The 18432-nt window shown below is 40.9% G+C and overlaps 1 protein-coding gene across 3 annotated transcripts in view; it reads right to left on the minus strand.

Moving 5' to 3' along the window:
- The window catches only part of AHCYL2 (adenosylhomocysteinase like 2), a 213628-nt gene that overhangs the window by 45930 nt on the left and 149266 nt on the right, over positions 1-18432 (minus strand). The window contains exons 1-2 of one of the 3 annotated variants that reach the window (XM_010378764.2): positions 11276-11360; positions 7195-7306 (exon numbers count right to left, since the gene is read on the minus strand). In XM_010378764.2, the coding sequence (XP_010377066.1) occupies positions 7195-7306; positions 11276-11332 (169 nt within the window). In that variant the 5' untranslated portion in view covers positions 11333-11360. Of the gene's footprint in view, positions 1-7194; positions 7307-11275; positions 11361-18432 lie in introns of those variants that run through there. The other 2 variants (XM_010378763.2, XM_010378762.2) reach the window with 2 other exon arrangements.

Genomic DNA, 18432 nt, shown 5'->3' on the forward strand with positions numbered 1-18432 from the left:
TTGCCAGCATACTTTTTTTTTTTTTTTTTTTTTTTTGAGACGGAGTCTCGCTCTGTCGCCCAGGCTGGAGTGCAGTGGCCAGATCTCAGCTCACTGCAAGCTCCGCCTCCCGGGTTCACGCCATTCTCCTGCCTCAGCCTCCGAGTAGCTGGGACTACAGGCGCCCGCCACCTCGCCCGGCTAGTTTTTTGTATTTTTTTTTTTTTTTTTTTTAGACGGAGTCTCGCTCTGTCGCCCAGGCTGGAGTGCAGTGGCCGGATCTCAGCTCACTGCAAGCTCCGCCTCCCGGGTTTACGCCATTCTCCTGCCTCAGCCTCCCGAGTAGCTGGGACTACAGGCGCTGCCACCTCGCCCGGCTAGTTTTTTTTTGTATTTTTTAGTAGAGACGGGGTTTCACCGTGTTAGCCAGGATGGTCTCGATCTCCTGACCTCGTGATCCGCCCGTCTCGGCCTCCCAAAGTTCTGGGATTACAGGCTTGAGCCACCGTGCCCGGCCATTGCCAGCATACTCTAAAGCCCAGAGTCATAGTTTAAATAAGCAAGAACAACCAATAACCTACTAAAATAGTCCTGAAATCCTAGCTCTGGCTTCAACCCTAAGTGGTTAAGTGACCAATTTTCAATTTATCCAACTGCAAACTGTAACAGATTCCCTCTTTCCTCATGCTCTTTCCCCCAACTACCACCAGAAAAATCTTATGAATAAATGAGATGATAACCAGAAGGGTTCAGTTTCTATGTAGAAAAGGAGTACGAAGTACAATATAACGGTACTATGGGATGTTATCTTGTTTCATTATTTTCCAAAATCAAAATACAACATGATGAATCAAGAATCCACAATCTATCTCACAGAACATGTATACACGTTTTAAGGCTCAAGCCTGATTAGCTTTACCTCTCAGCAGCTGTGATACTGTGAGTTACTGCTAGGAGAAGCAGCAGTCAGAACCCTGACTGAATTAGTCCTATTAGACTATTTTATGTCAGGCAACTCCTCTTGGGCCTAACCTATTCATCTGGTAATGGAAGTAACAGTAGGGACCTGTGTGTCAGGTTATAGCAGACTTCACTGATGAATAACACTCTAGAAATGTGTAAAAAGCTATGTTAGCATCTCAAATACAAACAAACTTTATTGTTCAGAAAAATCTGAAAATATATCAAACTTTATAAGAATTGTAGAGTTTGGGGAAAAAAAGAACCAATTGTGAAGAAGGGACTCCTGTCTTCTCTCCTCATTCTTAACCAAGTAACTCATTGCAAAGACAGCTTATTCAGAAATATATCACTGAGAATGGTCTGATTTAAAAAAAAGTATCTTCTGTTCATTTGTTTTTATGAGGTTTTTTTCCTTAGGGGAAGAGTTTTTTAGAAGTTTGCTTCTTATAAAATAGTTTCATGGATTAATGCAGCGTTGTTCAACCTGAGTTCTGCTAGAATTAAGTCCTAATGCCTTGAAGCATTCATTGTACATGATGAATTAACTTCTCTTCCACACATCTGGAAAGGTACTAGTTATGTATCATCTTTTGGAAAATTAAGAAAGTCTATAAAATCATTTTCTGTGTTCTGTGATTCAGATGAGGATCCCTGGTTGAGAAAAGCTGGTAGAGGTTCCTAAATGAAAGCATGGCAAAACTTAGTACTACGATCCCTAGGAAGGGAGAGGAGGCTACAGCCTATGTAAACCTCTGAGTATCTTCAGCAAAACAAGCACTTTGGACAGGAAAGTATCTTGTTTTGAAATCTCATAAACCTGCTTTTGTTGTTCACACACACTGAGTATATTAGAGACCTCAACAAGGGTAGAAAAGTATAATGTCTCTGAACACCTTTCACCAATATGTATTTATTGAGTACCTCTTTTGTGTCAAACAGTTCTAAGTGCTGGGAATACAGCAATGTAAAACAGAAAAAAAAAGAAAAAAAAATTCTCTGTTCTCATGGATCCTGCATTTAAGTAGAAGGGAAAAGACCAAACCATATTAGTAACATATATATGTTATATGATAAGTGCTATGAAGAAAAATAGAGGAAAATTTGATAGAGAATGTTGGGTGGAGCTCCGTATACTATTTATTTCTAATGAATTTTTTTTTTTTTTTTTTTTTTTTTGAGGCGGAGTCTCACTCTGTCTCCCAGGCTGGAGTGCAGTGGCCGGATCTCAGCTCACTGCAAGCTCCGCCTCCCGGGTTTACGCCATTCTCCTGCCTCAGCCTCCGGAGTAGCTGGGACTACAGGCGCCCGCCACCTCGCCCGGCTAGTTTTTTGTATTTTTAGTAGAGACGGGGTTTCACCGTGTTAGCCAGGATGGTCTCGATCTCCTGACCTCGTGATCCGCCCGTCTCAGCCTCCCAAAGTGCTGGGATTACAGGCTTGAGCCACCGCGCCCGGCTTCTAATGAATTTTTAATTGACAAAATTGTACATATTTATGTGTATAACATGATGTTTCAAGATATGTACACATTGTGGAATGGCTCAACAGAGATAATTAACATATGCATTACCTCATATTCCTATCATTTCTTTGTGGTGAGAACACTTAAAATCTGTTGTCCTAGCAATTTTCTAGAATACAACACATTGTTATTAACTATAGTCACCATGTTGGGTACAATTTAAAAGAGTAGCCAGGATAGGATTCAGTGAGAAGTTGATGATTTTTGGTGAAGAACTGGAGGTGGTAAGGTAGCCAGCCATGCATGTATCTGGAAAAAGAGCATTCCAGGCAGAGGGAACAGGTACAAAGGTCTTGAAGCAGGAGAGTGCTTGGCATGTTTCAAAATAACAGTAGGAGGCTAGCAAGGCCAGAGTGAAATGAACATCTCGGGGAGTGGGGAGGTTTAGGGAAGTAGAGAGGTGAACAGAAATGTAGGCCATTGTAAGAACTTTAGGCTTTACCTAAGAGTGAGATTGGGAAGCCACTGGAAGGTTTTAGGCAGTGAAATGATATGGCATGACTTATTTTAAAAGAATACATTTGGCTGTAGTGTTGAGAATAGACTGAAGATGGGTAAGGTTGGAACTGAGGAGCTCAGTTTTTAATACATGGGAGGTTTGAGATGTCTATGGGCTGGTTGCCATGGCTCATGCCTGTAATCCCAGCACTTTGGGAGGAGGATCGCTTGAGGCCAGGAGTTTGAGACCAGCCTAGGCAACAAAGTGAGACCCCCCATCTCTACAAAAAAATTTTCAAAACTTAGCCGGATGTGGTGGTACACATCTGTTGTCCTAGTTACCGGGGAGGCTGAGGTGGGATGATTGACTGAGCCCAAGAGTTTGAGGCTACAGGTAGCCATGACTGTGCCACTATACTCCAGTCTGGACAACAAAGCAAGACACTGTCTCTTAAAAAGAAAAAAAAAGAATAAAATAAAAAGAGATACCTATAAAACATTCAAGTGAAAGGACCTAGTAGGCAGTTGTATATATGAATCTAATATACAGGAGAGACATTTAAGCTGGGATAAAATATAAGAATCAAACACCAATACACGGTATTTAAACCAATGAGATAAATGAGTTCATCTAGGGAGAAAGTACAAACTGAGAAGGGAAGAGGTCAGTCTTTGGGGCTTTCCAGTTTAATTTCTATAGTCATTTAAATTATCATTAATTTTTTTTGTGACAGAGTTTCACTCTTGTTGCCCAGGCTGGAGTGCAACGGCACAGTCTCAGCTCACCGCAACCTCTGTCTCCCGGGTTCAAGCAATTCTCCTGCCTCAGCCTCCTGAGCAGCTGGGATTACAGGCAAGTGCCACCATGCCCGGCGAATTTTTGTATGTTTAGTAGGGACGGGGTTTCTCCATGTTGGTCAGGCTGGTCTCGAACTCCTGGTCTCAGGTGATTCACCCGCCTTGGCCTCCTGAAGTGCTAGAATTACAGGTGTAAGCCACCGCACCCAGCCTAAATTATTATTATTTTTTTTTAATTTTTTTTTTTAGATGGAGTCTCACTCTGTTGCCCAGGCTGGAGTGCAGTGGCACAATCTCAGCTCATTGGTTCTGTCTCCTGGGTTCAAGCGATTCTCATGCCTCAGACTCTGGAGTAGCTGGGATTACAGGCGTGTGCCACCATGCCTAGCTAATTTTTATATTTTTTGTGGAGACGGGGTTTCACCATGTTGGCAAGGCTGGTCTTGAACACCTGACCTCAGGTGATCTGCCTGTCTCGGCCTTCCAAAGTGCTGGAATTACAGGCATGAGCCACTGTGCCCAGTCTCATCATTTAAATTATACTGTATGCTGAAAATGGGTCCCAAGTTCTTATTGATACACATTTGCATATATGTCTTGTTATTATTTAGAAAGCTGTGAGTCAGTCCCATTACTCTTGGCTTTTCATTCGATGCACATGAAGCTCTTTTTCTATCATTGTATATAACTCTCCATTGTCTGAGTTATGAAGATGCCAAGTGCAAGTTTTCCAGCATCACACAACAAATGAAACATGGATCAAAGACTAGAAACTAGGTCTCTCCTAACTCCTAGTCCAATAATCAAGGTAGTAGGTATTTCTAGTCAGAGTTTGTTTAAAAGGGCTTGACAACCATTCACTCAAAGGGGAAAAGAAAAAGAAAAAAATGTTTAAAAGGGCTTGACAACCATTCATTCAAAGGGGAAAAGAAAAAGAAAAAAACAAAAAACAAAACAAAGTAACAGTGCATGTGATGCAGCTGCTAAAGAAACAAACAGTCTGGGTTTCATTTTATTTTATTTATCTATTTATTTATTTATTTATTTATTTATTTATTTATTTATTTATTTAAGATGGAATCTCGCTCTGTCCTCCAGGTCCAGGTTAGAGTGCAGTGGCACAATCTCAGCTCACTGCCAGCTCCACCTCCGGGGTTCACACCATTCTCCTGCCTCAGCCTCCAGAGTAGCTGGGACTACAGGCGCCCACCACCACACCCAGCTAATTTTTTGCATTTTTAGTAGAGACGGAGTTTCACCGTGTTAGCCAGGATGGTCTTGATCCCTTGACCTCGTGATCCACCCGCCTCGGCCTCCCAAAGTGCTGGGATTACAGGCGTGAGCCACCGCACCCGGCCTGGGTTTCATTTTAAAAGCACTGAGTTTACGGAGCACTTCCTGTAGATTAGTTCAGACCACTGAGAATATTATGTTGATAGGCATAATATTTTTAAAATGATACCTAATCTGAAATATGTCCAGATGATGGTAACCAGGACAGTGGGATACCCCCAAATCAGGCAACCAAAACCAGCAAATTTTAAATAAAATCTTTAAATTCCAGGGATTATATAAGAACTTATCAGGAGATAAATCTGTATAGTAAGTAGCATCCTATGATTTAAAATGCTCCCAAAGAGGTCAGCAATTAGTGGGAAGCCGAATGAGATCTTTAAGTTCTTTTTCTTCTCCAGGATGTTTTGACTTCCTGCACCTGAACTTAATATCATTAAATAGATACATTAGGTTGGCAATTTTTGACTTTAAAAAATGGTAGTTTCATATAATTTAATCTAAAAGGTCCAAGTTTGCCAGGATGATACCAGTCCATATCATTCACCAACGAGCTATGCCAAGCCACTATGTGCTCACTTAGAAACCAAGGGCATCACTACTCTCTTCCAGGTAAATAGATATGTTTTAAAGTACACTCCCTGCCTATGGGGGCTGGGTGGGAAGGCAGGTATTGGTTTCCTCTGCAGGAATATAGTTGGATATGTATATCTAGTGTGTCAGGGAGAGACTGAGCTGGAGTTAAAATTTGACATTATTATTATTACTTAGTATCAATCTTTAGATAACATGCAGAAACCCACAGCTTAAAATGTTACAACTATTTTACAATTCACATTTTTCACAATTATTATGGTTTCCAGAGTTACATTAACCAGTTCGTGAATTTTCAACACTGCTTATTTCAGTAGAATAAGATAGGTTTCCCGGCTAGGCGCAGTGGCTCACGCCTGTAATCCCAGAATTTTGGGAGGCTGAGGAGAATCATTTGAGCCCAGAAGTTCGAGACCAGCCCGGGCAACGTGGCAAGATTCCATTTCTACAAATAATTTTAAATTTTAAATTTAGGCAGGCATGGTGGTGGGTGCCTGTGGTCTCAGATACTCAGTAGACTTGAGTCCACGAGGTCAAGGCTGCAGTGAGCTATGACCATGCCACTTGCACTCCAGCCTGGGTGACAGAGTGAGACCCTATCTCAAATCTTGTGCTACCCCCGAAAAAAGGTAGTACAAGATTCTGTATCTTTAGATAAAAATCCATAGGAAGTGATGTCATATGCTTTACATCATTCACTGTTACTGTGGGGGGAAAGTAAAAAGAGAAATGTAAAATGTATATAATCTACCCCGCCTAAAAGCTACAGCTTCCCAAACAACTGTTCTTCAACTTTATATAACAAATATTACTTTCCTATTTGTACGAAGAACAAATAAAATTTCAGGTCATGATAAAAATTTTCTAATGAATATTACTATTTATAATGTGAAGAGGTAACTAGGGCAAGCACTCAGTTCCCTACCACATGCCAACACAAGAGCAAAATAAACTAACTCCTTATTGAATCAGACTCATACTAGGCAGCATTTAGCACAAATGGCTGATGCCTTGAAGGGGTCCTACACAGTAACAGCTTACCTGGCATTAAATGATAACTCAGTCCCAGGGCACATGTATTTGAATTAATGCCAGTGCAAAGGATGGGAGGAGTAACAAGAAGTCCAATGTCACGGCTTAGGGGAGAAGGCAAAGGGCTCACTTGCTTGAACTAGCTGCAGTGTCTTCCTTATTTCTTGGGGCAATTGAGGTTTCCCTGTTAATTTGCAAGTACCAGATGGAGGGATGAAGAACTTTTTTATTTTCAAAGGATTAAAAAAAAAAAAACCCCACAAATATATACACATACTGTTCAGGAAAGGTCATCAATGACATATTCCCACCCTTCTGAGTATATTAAAGAATTCAATTTCCTTAATCACCCTCTTCTGCCTCTATTGGAAGAGGAGGCCTCTGTTAAGCTCCAATTGGAATCGCCAAGAGGAATCCAAAGATTCCACCCAGAATTTTAGTCTAAATTTTGACTCAGAGTATTTATTCAAAGCACAGTCTTGGTCATGCTTAATCAGCCTTGGATAGACAGGAGGGCCCATTGAGATCATACTTACTAGCCTCAACAGCTAGGTCCACAGCAGCTCAGTACTCACCTGAGCTGTAGCTGTCAGTAGACGACTGAGAAATGGAACGAGACAGAGAGCGACGTCCAATTTTGGTGGGACGTTTGTTGAATTCTTGCTTCTGGTCAGCAAACTGGATCTGCTAAGAAAAAGAAACCTAGTTATATGAAGAAAAAGAACCTCCATTTTGAGACAGCAATTCAAGGCTTGTATTACAGGCTTTCACCTAACAGTTGATCTGATTGTATCAACCTACGTTTGGAATGTTAAGACTCTTTGAAGAGAATACTACTTTTTTATTCATTATTATTATTTTATTTTTATTTTTATATATATTTTTTTGAGATGGAGTCTCACTCTGTCGCCCAGTCTGGAGTGCAGTGGCGCGATCTTGGCTCACTGCAAGCTCCGCTTCCTGGGTTCAAGCGTTTCTCTTGCCTCAGCCTCCCAAGTAGCTGGGACTACAGGTGCCCGCCACCACGCCCGGCTAATTTTTGTATTTTTAGTAGAGACTGGGTTTCACCATGTTGGCCAGGCTGGTCTCGAATTCCTGACCTCAAGTGATCAGCTCGCCTCGGCCTCCCAAAGTGATGGGATTACAGGCATGAGCCACCGCACCCGGCCGAGATGGGGTCTTTCCATATTGCCTAGGCTGGCCTTGAACTCCTGGGTTCAAGCAATCCTCTCACCTCATCCTCTCACATAGCAGGGACTACAAGCATGTGTCACTGTGTCGGGCGATGTCTCATTCTTTTCCTACTATGTTTCTAATCAAATTTAAATCTTTGATATGCTCTTTTTTTTTGAGATGGACTTTTACTCTGTCACCCAGGCTGCAGTGCGGTGGCGCAATCTTGGCTCACTGCAACCTCCACCTCCCGGGTTTAAGTGATTCTCATGCCTCAGCCTCCTGGTAGTTAGGATTATAGGCACACACCACCATGCCTTGCTAATTTTTGTATTTTTAGTAGAGACGGGGTTTCACCATGTTGGCCAGGCTGGTCTCAAACTCCTGACCTCAAGTGATCCACCCACCTCGGCCTCCCAAAGTGCTGGGATTATAGGCATGAGCCAGTGTGCCTGGCCCACTCTTTGACTATATGCTTTTTACAATAAAATTGTGACACCCCACTCCCCACAAATAGAGAATGGGATATTCTGCTTGAATTTTTAGAAAGTTGAGTCATATTCAGAAATATTTTCTACAGTTTCACTGAAAAGTAAAACTGGAAAGAATATTTGAGATTATTATATTTGTAAGCTCCATATATCTAGATGAGAAAATTGCAAGGTACAGGAAGGCAAAATGACTTGCATTCAGGTTTCAAGAATATCAGGAAATGGTATGATTTAATAATTTTTAAAAAGGCTTTTCATTAAGAATGAACATTCTGAAATTGCATTTAAATTCTGGCTATGCCACTCATTAACTGTGTGATGTTGCTCAGGATGCTTTAGTGAGTCTCATTTTTCCATAAATAGAACAGAGATAAAAGTACTTACCTCACAGGTTTTAGAGAGGGTTCAATGAGACAATGCATGTAAATTGAAACATAGCAGAAAATTCAATAAATCCACTCCCTACCCGACTCCTACAGTTCAATGCTCTCATAACTCTTGCAGGTAGCCACTCTAATTTGTTAAAGTTTTTCTAAAATATATTAGTTAGCTTTCCAATACTAGTAAGTAAAAATTTTTTTTTTTAGATGGAGTCTCACTCTGTAGTGAGGCTGGAGTACAGTGGTGTGATCTCGGCTCACTGCAACTTCCGCCTCCTGGGTTCAAGTGATTCTCCTGCCTCAGCCTCCGGAGTAGCTGGGATTACAGGTGTGCGCCACCACACCCAGCTAATTTGTGTATTTTTAGTAGAGACGGGGTTTCACCACGTTGGCCAGGATGGTCTCGATCTCTTGACCTTGTGATCCGCCCGCCTCGGCCTCCCAAAGTGCTGGGATTACAGGCATGAGCCACCGAGCCTGGCTAGTAAGTAAATATTAATTTATTTTTTAATATTTGATGTTATAAAATACCTAAAAGCAGTAAGATTGATCATTAACTATAACAGATATAGAAGGAGCAGATTACTTGACTGAATATGTATAAACCTCATATCATACTCTGGAGGTTGCATTTTTGATGATTATTTGATAATGATTTTCTTACAATTTTATCTTTCTCCTATTGTTGGAGGTTTCAGCTGATACTTTATAATACTCTACAAATCAAAGGTCATTTATAAGCTATACTTGTTTGGGGAAAAAAAAGCTCATGTAATTTATTCAACTAATAACTTTTTCATTTTCTCTGTTTGTATAATTGCCTATTCTGAATCCAAGGTGGCACAGAGGAAGGTCTAATGAAAATGATCAAAGATCTGACAAGTGACTCCACCTTTAATGATAAAAAGATGGTTCCTTGATGGGCAGAACATACAGTACACCAGAATGAAAGCAGGAACTGACGGCTCCACTTCCCGCAGTTAGAGGTAACTAATGAGTCACTTGAGTATTGCGACAAGGGGACCAATGCCAAATTGAATTAGCTTCACATTGCCTTTTAGGGGGATTCATAGTCTTTTCATAGCCATAACAACAAATAAAGCCTGCAAAGTGCTTTAGGGCTTGCAAATTGTTTTCAGCAATAGGAAAACTCATCAGATAAGAAGCTCTTCATAAACAAACAAACAAAAATGACAAAGATGATTATCTTGCTCAACTAACAACTTATTCGAAAAAGATAAAGTGCCTTTCTATGTACTCCCATAGGACGTACATGAACTTTCATGTACTGCATTTCTCCTAGCACAGCACTTATCACACTGAATGTAACTATCTGTCTACTTACCTGTATTCTCTATAAACTATAGGCTCATAAAGGGAGAAGCTGTGATTCTCATTCACCTTATATCCTCAGGCACAAATCCTAGGCACTCAATCAAGTGCTGAATCAATATATCTGAAGTAGCCTATTCTATCTTCACTTCTATACTTGGTTGAATATTCAGTAAATATGGTAAACATAAACAAAATCTAAAGTTAAAATGATTTTTAAGGGCAAAAACAGCTGAGAAGAAGAGGAAAGGTGGAAAGCTGGGAGGTGGATAGCAGTCAGGCTGCAAACTCTGGCTTCCATTTCACCAACCTTGTTCAAAACAGTCACATGTCTTTATTCTTTTTTAGAAGCCCGTCTAGGAAAAGGAATAATAATGGAACTCTTCAAAGGTCACCCTGAGTCACTAACTTTTCCAGTGTCCCCTTTAAAGAAGAATAGATAAATCAGATGCTCAACACAACCTCACACCTGCGTACATGCACATGTGGGTGCATATGCACACACACCATGTACACACACCACTAGAGGGGGCCAGTCACTCTTATTCCCTAGATTGTAGGATCGGGGTAAATAAACCGTATAGCTATCTACCTGCATTATCATCTCAAACCAGTTTCTCTGAGCTGAGCTGTGTTCTCTATAATGTTTTCTATTTACAGTAATCCCTCCTTCCTGGGACAAGTTCATGCTATCTTTTAGTACTAAAGAAGACTGGGTTGTGCAAGGCTTTATCCACTTAGAACATAGGGTTCTAAAACCTTGCTTATTGGTTAGACACTGAAGTCAAGTTTCTTTAAGACAGAAAAATATTAGAGCAAGATTAACCACTTAAATATAAGTTATACAATTTTCCCCAAGAAACAAGTATCTTTCTCTGACAACCAGAACATGAATTAAGTGGCTCCCTGGTGTCTACCTCCTCTCAATAATTAAACACCAATATATTCTTCACTCAACAGTCCATTTTGTAATGGATTGGTTTTGTAATCTGCCCACCCCAATTGTGGTACCTTAGTAGATTATACCCCTAACTTTCCTACCTTGTCTGGAACCAGGGTCTTTTAAAGAAATCCTCCTTTTCCATATGAGAGAGAATTGCCTAATTCCAACAGGCATTAAGGCAAAGGAGGAAAAGAGACTGTTAAAAGAGGAGTAGTTCACCTTACACCAGAGGGAGGGATGAAAGCAGGAAAGGAGGGGAAAAAGAGTATAAGCAGCTGGCTTTTTACAATAATGGCTATAGCAGCGGCAAGACTGGTAAATAAGAGCTTAGCCTCACCTGGGCCTTAATCCCAGAGTTGCCATTAACAATGTATTTCTTCTTGCTGCCCAGCATAGTGACATTACCAGCCCCACTGCCACCTCTGTGGTCCAGGGACCCTTGTGATCAGGCCTTTAAACTTTCCTCATCAGCAATTCTGTTGGCTCTGGTTCCAGCCAGCTTTTGGGGCTGGGGAGTGGGAGACTACTCTTCCTTGGAATCCCTGAAGCAGCTCCAACAACCCCTTCAGCAGTACAGCCCCAATTTAATAAGGCATTTCTGTTAGTGGCTCATCAGCCATTCTTAATTCTGGTGGCTGTTTTGCTTTTATTTATTTTTTTCCTAAACACCTAATTACATGGATCCTCTGACCTCTAAACCTTGGCAAGTCCCCTGACAAGGCCCAACTTGCATGCGCATAACAATAGCTTATTTATATAACCACTGCACTTTTTTGCTTGCTATAATTAACTTGCTAATTAGGTTCCTTTTCAACCTTACCTCCTCCTTTTCCATGTCAGATGATTTTAGTTAACCTAGTCTCATTAGAAAAAAATTAACCACAGAGCCACTAAAACAATGAGAGACTTTATTAAAAGAGTAAGAAAAAAAATTAATGGTGCCAAGTACTCAGGCAGGCCCTACCCTATTCTCTGTGTCCTTGGATTAGCCAGACTGGGGACACTGATTTCAGCTCTGTCACCAAGGAAATCAATTTTCCCAGTTCACTGCTTTCCTCTGAATTGTGCATCTTTTATACAGATTTTGACATTTGGTTTCTAGGCCCAGCTCAAGATTGTTGCTGATTTGGCACAGGGTGACCGAGTTTGCTCTTTTCAACAAAATGTGTGTTCATGGAAGGTATGACTACAAAGGGAAGTTTCTTATCTCCTCAGTCCCCAGAATCACAACAATCTTATTACATGCCAAATATTCAAGCAAAAGGGCAAAGAATCACATTCTTTATTTGCTGATTTCTGAAAGAGACATAGTGAAGAAGAAAGCTACACTCAACTGTCTGGTACATAGATTGGGGGGAAAGTGATGTGAATTCTTCCTTAAAAAAAAAAAAAAAAAAAAAAAAAAGACTGCTTGTTGAGCATAAGAAAGGACATAAAATAGCAGATTCTACTTTTTTTTTTGTTTTTTGAAACGGAGTTTTGCTCTTTTTGCCCAGGCTGGAGTGCAATGACACGATCTCGGCTCACTGTAACCTCCACCTTCCGAGTTCAAGTGATTCTCCTACCTCAGGCTCCCAAGTAGCTCGGATTACAGGCATGTGCCACCACGCCGGCTACTTTTTTCTATTTTTACTAGAGATGGGGTTTCACCATTTTGGTCAGCTGGTCTTGAACTCCAGACCTCAAGTTATCCACCCGCCTCGGCCTCCCAAAGTGCTGGGATTACAGGCGTGAGCCACCGCACCCGGCCAGCAGATTCTTTTTTTTTTTTTTTTTTTGAGACGAAGTCTCGCTCTGTCGCCCAGGCTGGAGTGCAGTGGCCGGATCTCAGCTCACTGCAAGCTCCGCCTCCCGGGTTCACGCCATTCTCCCGCCTCAGCCTTCCGAGTAGCTGGGACTACAGGTGCCTGCCACCTCGCCCGGCTAGTTTTTTGTATTTTTTAGTAGGGACGGGGTTTCACCATGTTAGCCAGGATGGTCTCGATCTCCTGACCTTGTGATCCGCCCGTCTTGGCCTCCCAAAGTGCTGGGATTACAGGCTTGAGCCACCGCGCCCGGCCCAGCAGATTCTTTTTTAAGGATAATCTTTATTTAGAGAGAGAAGGTCATATTGCATACTGCTTATTGACATCTCTGGAAGAGAAAAGTTCGGTAAGTGCCTATATTCACAGTTCTATGTATATGTTACTTCTATTAATTTGTACAAGAACCTTAAGAAGTAGGCAGTATTATTCTCACTTGACAAAGTGGGAAAGTGTAACTCTGAGAGAACAAATGATTTGTCCAAGGTCTCACAGCAAGTAAGTGATGGGAATGGAATTTGAGCCTGTGCTTATGCTAGAGCCAAAGCTCTATCTGCTTACTATACCATGCCTTATAATATAAGTCAGAAGACCAAAGGTCCTAGTCCTAGGTGTACTAGTCCCAAATCATTCCTTTTATCTTTAAATTTACTTAATTAAAAATTACTCTTATATGAATGTTCACCATCACCCACAGCAATTCTGATCTCTTACTCATAATTTCACAAAGTAAGACAGATCACTTGCTTGCTTGATGAATCTCTAAACTTCTGCTCCTCCTAACAAGAATGTTCACCTTAGTCCACTTGTACTAAGCTGGTTCCCCTTTCCCTCACTCAGGTAAAAAGGAACTCCTTGGTCCAATGACTGAAGTCAGATAACTTGAGCCAGAAGGACTGGCATTCCTATACCAAATATAACCAGAAGACATTTTAGGAGACTGACAGGAAAAGCCTTACCACTTAACAAGTTTTGTTTGTTGGTTTGTTTTGGTTTTTTTTTGAGACTGAGTCTCGCTCTGTCACCCAGGCTGGAGTGCAGTGGCGCAATCTCAGCTCACTGCAACCTCCATCTCCTGGGTTCAAGTGATTCTCCTGCCTCAGACTCCCCAGTAGCTGGGACTACAGGTGTGTGCCACCACACCCGGCTAATTTTTTGTATTTTTTTTTTAGTAGAGACAGGGTTTCACCTTGTTAGCCAGGCTGGTCTCGATCTCCTGACCTCGTGATCCACGCACCTCGGTCTCCCAAAGTGTTGGGATTACATGCGTGAGCCACTGTGCCCAGTCAACAAGTTTTTATAGAATACAGTAATTCTAAAAGTTTAGCTGTATCACAATCACCTGGAGAGCTTATTAAAGCACATTGCTGGATTTTAACCACCAGAGTTTTAGAATTATAAGGTTTGGAGAGGGGCCAAGATTTTGTATTTTGTAATTTAAAAAAATTTTTTTTCTTCAGCTTCCAATTCTCTGGTTGAAGATTTTGTGTTTTGAGTAACTCCCCTGGAGATGCTGATGCTACCGGTCTGAAGACCACACTTTGAGAACCACTGCTCTAACACTTTCTCCAAGTGTGAGTAAAGCAGCCCCGATTCTCTTGACTCTTCTTAACCAACCATTCTATCCTATCATGGCTATAACAATGTAGGCACGTTCACAGGCAGAAAAGTAAAGGTTATTTGAAAGGTCAGAGAATACAATGAGGTGATCCTTTCTTTTCTTTCTTTTTTTTTTTTTTTTTTTGAGATGGAAGTTTCCCTCATCTCCCAGGCTGGAGTGCAATGGTGCCATCTCGGCTCACTGCAACCTCCACCTATCGGGGTTCAGGTGATTCTCCTGCCTCAGCCTCCTGAGTAGCTGGGATTACAGAAGCACACCACCATGCCCGGCTAATTTTTTTTGTACTTTTTAGTAGAGATGGGGTTTCACCATATTGGCCAGGCTGGTCTCAAACTCCTGATCTCAGGTGATCCGTCTACCTCGGCCTCCCAAAGTGCTTCAACTGCAGGCATGAGCCACCGCGCCCTGCCGAGGTGATCACCCAAAACAAGGTCTAAAGATAAGTGGGTCTAATTCTGATTTCCATAACCTAAGGCTTTAAGAAGAGATAGGTAACATATTAAGAAAAACAGGATTCATGGAGAGGATAGAAAATCTATTTATCCTAAAGAGGTTCAGGCCAAGAGAAACCAATTAATTCCTTTTCAAGTACATAAATACTACAAAGGATATATCTGTGTCTCTACTTTCTAAGGTCTGTCATCATTTCTAAAATGGGGATAATCATTTCTACTTTGCTTATCTAAAATGTATGCTGAGATAATAAGATAATGTGAGAGGGTTTTGAAAACTACATATTGATATACAAGTCTAAAATATTAATATTTCTATTCTTTCAAATTAAATGTGCTTAACCTATATTCCATGGATGTCCAGAACCTCCTACAACAGTATGCAAATTTTGTATTTTTAATATCCTGGGGAGAGAGCCCATAGTTTTCATCAGTTTTTCAAATGGCTTTCTGTTTTAAGCACCAATCCTGACCTAGAGTTATAGTCAAGCTACCTCCAACCACCATTTATCAGATACTTTGGAGGTTTTTGTCTCTACTTCCAAGTAGATATGGTTCAGATATTCCTCAAAATACCTCTCTCTTCCAAGCCAAATGAGTGGCTTGAACTAGCTCTTTACCTATGAAAAGGATTACTTCTAGCCAAAAGAATATTGGGCAGCAAGCTGGCTGGGTACTCAAGAAAGTCAATCAACCAGATTTCCTATGGAAAAGTACAGAGAGCTGGAGTGGGAGGAGGAGGAAATATTAAAATGTAGAACCATAGAAAAAGTTATTGCTGATCTCCATGCATGTTAGTCGAGGTTAGTACCAGAAGGGACTAAAGATCTCTTAGGGGAAGTAAAACACATTAATAAAGACAATCTTTAAAAGGATGTGTTCCCCAACCTTTCAGCAGTAAAGCTGTCTGAACAAGGCTAAGAAAATCCTTCACATGAAAACAGCTGAGGAGCAGAGGCGCCAGGAGAAGTTTTCCAGTGATTGGTGGAACGTAACCTTGAAAGTCTACCTTGTCAGTTCTTGAGATTGGGGTTCTTCAGGCTTCATCCTGGCTTATTTCCCTGCTGGGAATCAGAGATGTGAGTACTGTCAGCTGTTATATGTAGTGTGAGTCCTATTCTCTGAGGGATATAAAGTCCCATTTTGCTGGTGATTTTTAATAAAAGGGAGATGTTGTAATATACCTTCTCTGCTAAATTTTTCTCCTGAAAGAAGATTTGAGAGGCTTCTCATATTTCCTTTGGTGGCAGGGATAGTTTCAGTGGAAATTTCATTACACTAATATGTAAATGGGAACATGAGTAAGACACTTGTTAAAACTTTAACTTGAAACTTTGGCCCAACATGGGAGCTGGAGCAAGGGTTTTTTTCTTAGGGATTAAAAGACGCTTTAACATTTCACAAGTAAGGTTTGGAAATCTATAGGCAATACACTGGAGGGTGCTCAGAGGTTAGCTTTCTTGGCTAAGTGGCTATCAGTAGCAGCCTAATGAGGTACTTTCAGACCAAGTCAGGAGTCAATGACTTACGTGGTATCTGAAAGAAAGCCTCAAAAGTCTTTGGTAAGGAAAAGCTAGCAAATGAGACAATCGTGTTATTGAAGACTAGCCCCTCCCTATTTCTTTTTATTGCTGTTCAAACCACTGAGCAAAGGTATTTTCCTGCTATTTAAGAGACAGAGTGGCCAAGAAATTCCTGAGAGTAATACCTTTTTAAAACAGAGCAGAGCTGTGCTTTTCTAAACTATTATTTTGTTTGTTTGTTTGTTTTGAGACGGAGTCTGGCTCTGTCGCCCAGGCTGGAGTGAGATGGTGGGATTTCGGCTCACTGCAAGCTCCGCCTCCCGGGTTCACACCATTCTCCTGCCTCAGCCTCCCGAGTAGCTGGGACTCCAGGCGCCTGCCACCATGCCCCACTAATTTTTTGTATTTTTAGTAGAGACAGGGTTTCACCGTGTTAGCCAGGATGGTCTCGATCTCCTGCCCTCGTGATCTGCCTGCCTCGGATTACAGGCGTGAGCCATTGCGCCCGGCCACAAATTTATTTATTTATTTATTTATTTATTTATTTATTTATTTATTTATTTATTTATTTATTTCCAACCAAGACACAGCACTACAGAGCTGTGTTTTCTTAAAGAGTGTTTTCTAAAAGTTGGGAAGCCTTAGATCATATCCCTTATGCAGTGGTCACACCAACTCCTTTAGGGCAGTTTTCCCTTTCACATAAGTGGAAAGAAGGTAAATAGGGTGAAAGTTCAGTAGGAGCTGCTACTGAACTTTGAGGGGATGTGCTAAGCTTGTAAGACGATGAGGACTATGACAGAAATAAGAATTACTATAAAACTTTGATTGATTCTGAGTTGGCACACTAATGTTCAGTAGAATTCTTCTGTAATATTCCTTTATAGAAATATCAAAGTTTGATACCTTCCCCTAAGAAAACCAAATTTCTTTTTCCCCCTTCTTGTTATCAGTGAGTAGCAAGAAATTCAAAAAAACTCAACCCAATCAGAAGTATTAAATAAATCCTTCCATTAATTCTAAAACACTACATTACTTGGAATAAGCTTGTAGATGGATAAGTTTTCTTTCCACAAAATGTTTTAAAATTGAACACAAGGCTGGACGTGGTGGCTCACACCTGTAATCCCAGCACTTTGGGAGGCCGAGTTGAGTGGATCACCTAAGGTCAGGAGTTCAAGACCAGCCTGGCCAACACGGTGAAACCCCGTCTCCACCAAAAATACAAAAATTACCCTGTGTGGTGGTGCACACCTGTAATCCCAGCTACTCGTGAGGCTGAGGCAGGAGAATCACTTGAACCCAGGAAGCGGAGGTTGCAGTGAGCTGAGATCATGCCACTGCACTCCAGCCTGGACAACAAAGCCAGACTCCATCTCAAAAAAAAAAAAAAAAAAAAACCTGAACATAATGTTCTGAAACAACATTAAGAACAGCAAAAACCTCCCCCAAAACAATAAACAATAGTTGTAACAATGAGTTGAAATGTAAGTTCCTCAGCGGGGCCTTTGTTAGGCCCACTATATATTCTATCTCATTATCAATAGTTATTTCTTCAAATCCATAATTCTGTAAACACTAAAAAGAACCTGAAATATGTTTTAGAGAGTCTAACTAGTTTTCCATAGTGGGGAAACACAAACCTGTAAACATAAACCTGTATAGGTTGTAAGAAATCAGGCTAAATCTAGAAGAAACTATTTAGAAACATAAGGATGGTTATTGTTTTTAAATTAAAAGTTGAAATTCAATCCAATATAATATGTTTATATGCTAGTTCTTATGAACAAATAAGTCCTTATTATCATTATAATAAAACTACCGATCAGGCAAATATGGTATTCTGAAGAACTGTACCAAGAGGGCTACAGTTCCTGCCTTAGAGAAATATATATGTAAAGGATAGCTGGGGGGAAAATAGGGAAATGTGACTGAAGGGAAAAATACAGGCAGGGGGTGGGAAATGTTTGAAATCTTCTCAGACTTGAGAGAGCACCATTTCTGTAAGTTCTGTTTTTGTTTTTTCTCATCATTGTTCTTTTTCTTTACCCCCAGAGAAACAAATGAAGCGTCAGGTTGAAAACAGAAGTGCAAAA

The sequence above is a fragment of the Rhinopithecus roxellana genome, chromosome 6 (genome assembly GCF_007565055.1).
Source record: "Rhinopithecus roxellana isolate Shanxi Qingling chromosome 6, ASM756505v1, whole genome shotgun sequence".
In the NCBI taxonomy this organism is placed as follows: Eukaryota; Metazoa; Chordata; class Mammalia; order Primates; family Cercopithecidae; genus Rhinopithecus; species Rhinopithecus roxellana.